This window comes from Nothoprocta perdicaria, unplaced genomic scaffold (assembly GCF_003342845.1).
Source record: "Nothoprocta perdicaria isolate Ctin4 unplaced genomic scaffold, notPer1 scaffold_21, whole genome shotgun sequence".
Lineage (NCBI taxonomy): Eukaryota > Metazoa > Chordata > Aves > Tinamiformes > Tinamidae > Nothoprocta > Nothoprocta perdicaria.
In genome coordinates this window covers 1935089-1944757 of record NW_020455316.1, presented here as the reverse complement: position 1 = coordinate 1944757, position 9669 = coordinate 1935089, and the positions used below count along the sequence as shown (strand labels likewise).

Genomic DNA, 9669 nt, shown 5'->3' with positions numbered 1-9669 from the left:
ATTGACTTGTTTGGACAGCAGCATTTCTATCCTTGCAAATTATTTAGTGCCTCCAAAACTCATGATTCCATCTCCCTAACTTGGCCAGAGCTTTGTTGGGGAGCAGCTCCACCTCAAAGCACCATTTTTTTTTTTCCCTTCGTTTCCCAAAATCCAGTGGCCACTTGCTCAATTTCAGGATGGGGCCTTTCTGGCACCTCCTGAAGACTTAGCGACTGGCGGGAGAGACTCCTGGTTCTACAAACTGCTGGAGAGCTGAGCAGTGATGGTGCCCCTGGCGCCCTGGGGGAGTTGTCAGCCTGCCCCATGGCAGTGGGGCTGTCCTGCTGCCAGACGGTGCCTAGTCCTCGTTTTAGCTAGTGCTCTGGAACATGTTAGAACTACACAAGTAGTTTCTGATGCCAACTTTGGCAGTCTTCCCTCTTGTAGTCTTGCTTCCCAAGCACTTCTCTTTGAGGATCAAGTCTTCTGCAGTGCCTAGCGACGATCCCAGCTGCAGGTTTGCCTGCTTGTCCATGCTTGCTCTACACAACCCTTTAATGACAGCAGTTTGCTTATTAGAGATTTAGACCTAACTGAAACTGTTAGTGTTTATGCCCGGACTTAGCTAGTATTTGTTTCCCTTAACAATATTGTTACAGAGCAAAATGTGCACTGAAGGGAGAGTAGCCTTTCTTCACCTAAGTGCTTCCTCTCTCCCTGTCTCACAAAAGCAGGCAGGGTTTTACTATGAAGTCTTTTATTCCTTGCCTGTGTTTATTTACTTTGGTGTTTGTATAGGTGGAGGGAGCAGGGAAATTACTGTTTTGCTTCTGACTTGGATTCCTTTTTTGTAAATTATGAAACTTTTTTTTAATGTTCTGTCTACTGTAAGTATGTGTACAGGTTCTTATATAGTCATGTAAAATATCAGATATGTGTGTGTATATATATATATAAATATATGTATAAATATAGAGAGAACTTTGTTTAGCCAAAGATGATTTTTTTTAACTATATGAAACTCCAGGTTTATTTTGTATAAACTAGTTTGCTTACTGTAAGAGTAATGCAAAGAATAAAACTCTGTAAAGTTCATCCACTTCTGTCCTTGTTGGACAAAGGTTGCTTTGGAGTGTTTTTATAACGTTGTTTGTAATTTATTTCTTCAATGAGAATTTTGATACATATTTTCAAGATGTACTGTATGTAAGTTAATCTACATTTATTTGTGAAACCTCAGGTAAATGAAAACATTCTCTAAAACTGTTGGCCAGTGTCTCGGAAACTACGACTTCTGTGAAGCAGCATTAAAAGTGACTTGTGTTAGTTTGTGTGCGTGAGTTGCTGTGTAGAAGTTCTGGGCAATAAACCTGGAAGTTTTAGTCTTAGTTGCTGCTCTGATACCGTTTCTGCTTCAATTGCCTACGGCTTCCTTGTTAGCAAGCAACAGCACGTATCTGCAGAACAACGTCAGAAGTTGGTTTATTCAACAGAGTACGACTCAAAACCTTCCTTAAGCCATTCGTGAATCGGAAGCTGCTGTTCTTTCCTGTTCTTTCCAAAGTGCTGCTTTAGTGGTGGGTGAAACATCACGGGGGAGAATTCCTTGTACCCGGGGCTTTTGATGTGGGAGAGTAGAGTTTGCAGCCTGGTAAGGGTCTTACTCTGGTTTGCTCTTGAGGAATAGATCTGCTTCTGTCCAGCACATGGGTCTTTCCAAGGCTCAGTTTAAGGACGTTAGTTGTCATGGGCCTTGGAGACTTTCAAAAGTGGAAATTAAGTGAGCAGTGTTTATGGAGAGCTTACGTGTGTGCTTTGTACAAGCCATGGAGGGGATCTGAAACCGAATTTTGAGGGATCCTTCTCAGGGCCAAGTCTGTTGCCAGTTGACTCTCTATTGTATAATAGTTGACAGGAATAAAGGCACTTCTCTAAGCACAAGAAAATTATTTGCTGCCTATCCTATAATTTCTTTGCATTAAAACTTGCCACACTTTGTCTTTCCTCAAAAAAGCTGGAAAATAATCTTCAGCAGTTGATGTGTTTCTCATTTCTTCATACCAAGAAATACTCCTTGGCCTTCTTTAAAAAAAAAACTGAAATTCATCAAGGGGCAGTTCAGCAACTGAATGAAAGGTGCGTAAAAGGTTAGTGGTCGCTGACACCTCCTTCCCCATCGTAGTTAAAAAGCATGTACTGTGCAACCAACAGTAAACCCATCTGAGTTACAAAAGGTAATATATGAAATAAAACTGGTATAGAAGAACCTTAACAGCAAGAAAGTCTGCTGTGGTGGCTGAGTGTCTGTGCCCGTTCTGAAAGCTGGAAGGAAGTCACTCGCCTGGTTTATTTGTCACTGGAAAGGTAGCCACAGAAGGAGCAAGTCTAGTACTTAGTAATGCAGCAAAATAGATGTTATCTAATGTTCTGAACTTCAGGTTGTAATATATTAGTATATGCAAATGCCTGTATAACAGAAAATCAAAACTAATCATATATTTATTCTCCTGATTTATGCATCCCTGATGTGAGAATGGCAAAATCTGCAATGCCATAAAAGTATTCAGAGCCAGATTTTCTGTATGTTTTGAGGAAGTGCTTGGTGATAGCTGCCACCTTCCCTGGGCCCAGGAAAACCAAGCCCATAAACCAGCTGATACTCTGAGGTCCGAGTGGCAGTGCTGGCCCGTTGGGCTGGTGCTGCTGCCTGGTGAGAGGGACAGTCACAGAATCAGAACAGCTGAGGCTGGAAGGGACCTTTGGAGACCATCTAGTCCCAATTGCCTGCATGGGCAGGGTCAGCTGGAGCACATTGCCCAGGACTATGCCCAGAAGGGATCTGTGACAGCCCTACAGGAATGTGCTAATCCAAGCACAAGCTGCTTCTGCAGTGGGAGAGGAAGCATGTCCTCCAGCAGGATGAATAAATTGCAGCAGATGCAGTCCCTGCTCCTTTTTGAGGGTCTTTGCACTGAGCAGAGCCAAGGAGGAGGGATGAAACACCCGAGAGGGCTGGAAGCAGCTGGGGAAGCAGCGTAGGGCTCCCAGGCCTGAGTGAAAGCTGCAAGGTGACTGAAGCAGCAAGATAAAGCCTTGAAGACTTAAAATGCATAAAGAAAGCACTTGTTACCAGTGAAATGCCAATATATGGCAAACGGGACTGCATTGTGCCAGAGAGAGAGTGTGAGCATGTGGATGAGGAAGGCCTAGGAGGCTTGGGTGGATATTACTGTGTTTATTAGGAGCACAAAGTCTAGCCCTTGCTACCTTAAAACATTTGAAACACATGCCTATATAATGTATCTTCTGCATAATAGAGAGGCTGCAGCTCCTTTACTGCAGGGAAAGGCTCTGAATACTTATTCAAACATGACTTTAAGAGAGACCAGTACAGCTTATGCTACGAAAGATGCATTGATACATAAATCTGAGATAACCACAAAGAAGTATTGCTACTGTGGGGTATATTAAAAAGGGACAGTGGAAATGTCTTGGCTACTGGTTAATGGGAATATCTTTAGGGAGGAATTGGGAATCAGTCACGCAGCTTGCAAGACTGAAGCATGGCAAAGGCACCTTGCAGTAGCACATGAGGCAGCAGCCCAGTCTGATGAGCCAACAAGAGAGGCGGGCAAGTGTCGGGACGGAAAAGTGCTCGAGGGTAGGAAGGCTCTACAGAGGGATGTGCACAGGCCGAATCGATGAGCTGAGGCCAGTCGTATGAGATTCAGCAAGGCCAAGGGCCGGGTCCTGCACTGCGGTCACAACAAGCGCATGCAGCACTGCAGGCTTGGGACACAGTGGCTGGAGAGCCACACAGCAGAGCAGGATCTGGGGGTGTTGGTCGACAGACAAGTTAACGTGAGGCAGCAGTGTGCCCAGTGGCCAAGAAGGGCAGCGGCCTCCTGGCTGGTATCAGGCAGCAGGCCCAGGGAAGCGCTCGCTCCCCTGCACTCAGCGCTGGTGAGGCCGCACCTCGAATACAGTGCTCAGTTTTGGGCCTCTCACTACAAGAAAGACATTGAGGTGCTGGGGGGTGTCCAAAGGAGGGCGATGAAGTGGGTGAAGAGCACAGACCTTGTGAGGAGCAGCTGAGGGAGCTGTTATCTAGTTATCTAGTCTGGAGAAGAGGCTCCGGGGAGACCTTACTGCTCTCTACAGCTACCTGAAAGGAGGTTGCGGTGAGGTGAGGATCGATCTCCAGAATAGCTACAGATAGGACAAGATGAAATGGCCTGAAACTGTGCCAGGGGAGGCTTCTACACAGAAAGAGTAGTCAAGCATCGGAACAGGCTGCCCAGGCAAGTGGCAGAGTCACCGTCCCTGGCAGTGTTCAAGAAAGGTGTAGGTGAGGCGCTTGAGGACGTAGTTTGGCAGGCAGAGTGTTGAAGGGCTTATGGTGGAACTCGGTGAATCGAGAAGGTCTTTCCAACCATAATGATTTTATAATTCTATGATTCTAAGTGTGAGAGTTCTGGAGCAACGGCAATGAAATGAGATATTTCATCCCATGAGCCACCTAGCTCCCAAAACACTACCTGCCTGGGAGAGGAGCTGCAGTCCTGCTTAAAAGAGCAGCTGCCAAATAGCTCTTAACCTCATAGGACTTAGAGGAAGGAATCTCTGAATCACAGTCAGTGTTAAGGACACACTAAAATTAAATGCTTATGGATATACTGGAAAAAAAGCTGTGCCAGACACCTGTAGAACTTAATGATCAAAAAAGTGCTGGTTCCCTTTAGGCATTTAGGAATTCAATTTTTAGGCATTTAGGAATTCAATTTAAGCCTCTCAGTTTAGACTTGGCTGGGGTTAATCACACAATGTTTTTAGTAACAGAACCTCTTATCCAGTGGCTCTGATTTCTCCCCTGGTCCAACTTAGGGAACTCACCTTGTTTTTTCTAGATCTCATCTCTCATGGTCAGAGACATGAACTCTGCACTGTCCTCGACAGGGCAGCGTCCTCCCTCAGCCAAGGAAAGGTTACTGTGTCCAAAGCCCTTGTTTCTAGCTGGAGACTTGAGTCTCGGTTGCTGTGGCCTCCATTTCCAAAGACTCGGCCTAGCACATACTAAATTAACGCACCAGGCAACAGACTATGAAATCGGACATGACCGATCGATCCTTCGGCATTGATTCAAAGCGAAACTAATGGAATGTAAAGAAAATGTAAAGCACTGTAAAAGGTGATTACCTGCCCATTTTACACAACACGTCTTCATTTGGGACCTGAGGGAATACCTGGTATGTAAAGAATTGGCTAAAAGAGTGCACGGGGATACTGTAACCTATTGCTGGTGAGGCTGAGCCTTAGGGGAATGGCTTTGCTAGATGCCGCTGACCGAAATGATTGCATGACAATTTTGGCTGGAGGCACCATCCTATCATCTGATAATTGTAAACTCTGCATGTATAGTTTAGACTGAGTGATCCTGCGTGATCCAGACACGAAGAACGGTGAAGCCTGCTCAGCGTGCCACATCTATGCTTCGGCTCTTGGAAAGAAAGAAAAAAAGGAAAAAAAAAAGAATAAAACCAACAACAACTAGCATTTTTAGAGGAAACTTTCAGCCGCGCTATGATCCTGCTGCAATGCTCTAAAAGAGACTAACCAAGGGCTTTCTCATAAGGTAAGTGGCAGGAAATAATACCTTCCTAGGGAAGCACGGGAGCAGATAGATAAACATCAGGCTCGGAGCAATTCAAATCCAAAACAGGGGTATTTGTCTCTTAACATTTGATCTTTTTTTTTTTTTTTTTAAAAAAAAGAAATATCTTTAAGCAAAGCTGTAACTTTTTGAAGACTGGATCTTTTTAACAATTTGATGATAGGTTATGACTCACTTCCTTGTAATAATTACAACCAATTGGAACAATGGAGCTAGTTTGCAGGTGTTACCAGATCAGCAATTCTCAGAACATCAAATGAATGTTCTGTTACACTTTTTTCAAGTGTAAAGGCTGCAGGACAAAAAAAGATTTCATATTATGGCATGTCTTTTGATTTAGGCCATTGAATTCCAGTTCAAATTTCATATAGAACTGATTTGAACTGTGGAAAAGGACCAAGCGAATTTAAAAAGAAATTTTGTTTAAAAATTTTGTTTAAAAGAAACAAAAAAGTGGCAAAAACAAGAAATAAAGAAACTTCTTCCAGCAGATTATATTCATGGATTTTTAAGGTTTAAAATAACATACAGAACTACTTAGACACAAAAGTAGTCAGTGTAAAGAGAAATGCCATGACTATATACAATCTATACTAGAAACTGTGATTTTTTTAGACTAGAACTAATAGCATCACTGATGTTTGAGATTACGATTGCACAGAGCTCAAATAAGACCAGAGGATAAAAGAATCGTGGAAAATTACTATTGAAAGCACATTAGCAAATTAGCAAAGAGGTTTTTTTTTCTCGTTTCCTTGAAACTGTGCATGGATGTAGACGTTCGTTTCAGTTTCTAGAGTACTTTCTAAATATAAATATTCATACCAGTGCAGATTTGAAGGGAAGCACCCTAGTATATTAAAATGATTTAAAGAGTGAAATATGCCACTCCGGTAACGCCTCTGCACTGTTGGCTTAGGGCAGGATTGTTTTAATACTGAGCCCTTCTACTAAACCCTTCTGCTGAGTCAGATCAATGTGTTTATACCCCTCTTCTTGTCCTCATTTGCCCTCAACAAACAGACTAACCTGCCATTCCAAACAGGATGGACAGGAAAGACGTTGTCTTTCCAACTTTGGGATGAAAAGGTGGTCTCCTTTCCCTTTTATTCCCGCGTTCATACTTCAGCATCTCCCTTGGGCTTTTTCCCTGTGTCTGTCGGCCTCAGCGAGGGGTCGGCCAGTCGCGAGGAGCAGATGCAGCCGAGGCTCCTGTGCGTTGCTGTGGGTCAGGCACCGCGCAGGGAGACGCAGCAACCCACAAGCAGCACCCCTGCACCTCGACCTCTGCAGTGCTCTGGGTCTCCAAGCTTGCTCTGCGTGAAGCTCTGCTTCTCCTTCACCAAGGACGAAAGGTTTTATTTGCACACAGGTCCTGTGTCCTCGCTTGCAAGCTCTGAAAAGCAGGTCCAACATTAGCTTCAGATGTAGTACCTTCTAGCAAACCTTTTGACACAGGTACATTTTATACCCATTCGAACTATGAAGCCCATGTCTACTCAGAATGAAGAGTGGTTTTCTTTTTTTTAATACATCTTTTTTTTGGTGATATATGTGGGAGGGAGAGAGTGGGAAAAGAAGATTTCCAAATGCATCATAGCAGCTAAGAAATTGCTAGAATAGTTGGGATTCTGGAACAAATTCTTCAAGAAAAAGGGAAGATTATTGTGAAGATTCAATTTTTCAGGAAAAAAAAATAATAATGAAGTATAAAGGACGCATATGCAGCAAATGACTGCACTGTTGGCTCCAATTGAAAAATCTTTACTTATGGTGTGGCCAAATACAGCCTCCAAGCAGAATCTTGCTGTGTGGTATCATATCATAAACTGCAGACAAGGTGAATTGATAATGGTGATATCACTCAGCTGTACTATCGATATAAATTGTTTAAGATTATGGAGACTGCCACAACTGCTCATAAAAAGCTTAGAACTGCCACTTACAGGGCTCTTACAGTTAAGCAGACAAAAATACTTTAAATTTTAATTTCCCAGATTATGTGAAGCTCTTGAATAGTTCCCAGAGTGGTTTGGGGGTACCACAGAAATCAAGCATCTTGCAGCAGCAGGATCAATTTGCAGATGAATCGAAACAACCTCTTGGCTAGAGGTAGTAAATCAGGCCATCTCATGCAGCTAAAAATCTTTGTGTGTTCCCTATTCTTTGTGTGTTGAAATGTGTAATTTAGCCAAATTCTTGGTGACTTCAGAAAAGCTTTAAATCAATAAATCAATACAATTGAAAATACTGTCCCTGCAAGAACTCTTAGGATATGAATGCTCAAGAACTAAGACTATTCATACAGGTACGGTGAGTTATATGAAAATTATTATATGAAAATTATTATACTGGATGGATGGTGCTAAAAGGTTACAAAATGGAAAACTATCCATCACACATCCTGAAAGTGTCTCACAGAAACAAAGTCTGTAAGAGTTATGTCTTATTCTAGTTGTTCTATGCCAAAAGACAGGGCAAAGTCACAGATATGACATTAGAGTGTGTATAGAATTAAATGATAGTCAGCAATAGATTTGAAAGATCAAATAGATGTTGAACAAACAAACAAAGACTTACACAGTGGGAAGAAGATACTGCTAAGCTGTAGGTGGTTAAGATGCATTGTCTTACAGCTGAAATCAGCCTCTCTCAAAGTTCAAACCATGTAGTTCACATTTGCGTCCTTCAGCCATGACCATAATGTCTATATTCATTTAATACCCCATTAAATAAAAGAAAAAACAATGAACTGGTCCTGTTCAGCCTGGAGAAGAGAAGGCTGAGGGGGGACCTGATCAGTGTGTGTAAATACCTCAAGGGAGGCAGTGAGGAGGAGGGGGCAGCCTCTTTGCAGTGGTGGCCAGCGATAGGACTAGAGGAAGCGACCACAAGCTGAGGCACCAAAAGTTCCACAGGAACTTAAGGAAACACTTCTTGACAGTGAGGGTGACAGAGCCCTGGAACAGGCTGCCCAGAGAGGTTGTGGAGTCTCCTTCTTTGGAGATCTTCCAAACCCGCTTGGACGCAGCCCTGTGCCACGTGCTCTAGGTGGCCCTGTGTGAGCAGGGGGGTTGGACTAGATGACCTCTGAGGTCCCTTCCAACCTTCGGCATTCTATGATTCTATGATTCTAACTTCTAAAATCACTTGAGCTATCATAATATATAAGAAACATGATTATTAAAAAGAAATAGTAAAAAAAGGGCATTTCCTAAGGGGATGCATAGCTTTTTTTTTTTAAATAAAAGAGAGGTTTGTGTTACAGATATGAATCTCTGACCATGGGGGACTGGAATCTGTTGGGCAGCATCCTTGAAGAAGTGCACATCCACTCCACCATCGTCGGCAAAATCTGGCTCACGATCCTGTTCATTTTCCGCATGCTGGTGCTGGGGGTGGCCGCCGAGGACGTGTGGGACGACGAGCAGTCTGAGTTCATCTGCAACACGGAGCAGCCCGGCTGCAGCAACGTCTGCTACGACCAGGCCTTCCCCATCTCGCTCATCAGATACTGGGTGCTGCAGATCATCTTCGTCTCCTCTCCGTCGCTCGTCTACATGTGCCACGCGCTCTACAGGCTGCGGGCTCTTGAGAAGGAGCGGCAGAAGAAGAAGGCCCAGCTGAGGGCCCAGCTGGAAGACCTGGAGCCGCTCCATGAGGAGTACCGGAGGGTGGAGAGGGAACTGCGGAAGCTCGAGGAGCAGAAGAAAGTGAACAAAGCCCCCCTGAGGGGGTCCCTGCTGCGCACCTACGTCCTGCACATCCTGACCCGCTCAGTGGTTGAGGTGGGCTTTATGATAGGTCAGTATCTTTTGTATGGCTTTCACATGTCGCCCCTTTACAAGTGCACTCGTCCCCCCTGCCCTAACACGGTGGATTGTTTTGTGTCCCGACCCACAGAGAAGACCATCTTCATGGTCTTCATGAACAGCATCGCCGCCGTCTCGCTGCTCCTCAACGTGCTGGAAATCGCCCACCTGGGCGGCAAGAGGCTGCGCAAGTCGCTGGCGGGG

The 9669-nt window shown here is 44.2% G+C and overlaps 1 protein-coding gene across 1 annotated transcript in view; it reads left to right on the top strand.

Annotated features, from left to right (window-relative positions):
• The first annotated feature begins 8937 nt into the window (after positions 1-8937).
• Positions 8938-9669, top strand: part of GJA10 (gap junction protein alpha 10) — a 2599-nt gene continuing 1867 nt past the window's right edge. The window contains exon 1 of the mRNA XM_026038399.1: positions 8938-9663. Within this exon, the coding sequence (XP_025894184.1) occupies positions 8938-9663 (726 nt within the window). The remainder of the gene's footprint in view (positions 9664-9669) is intronic.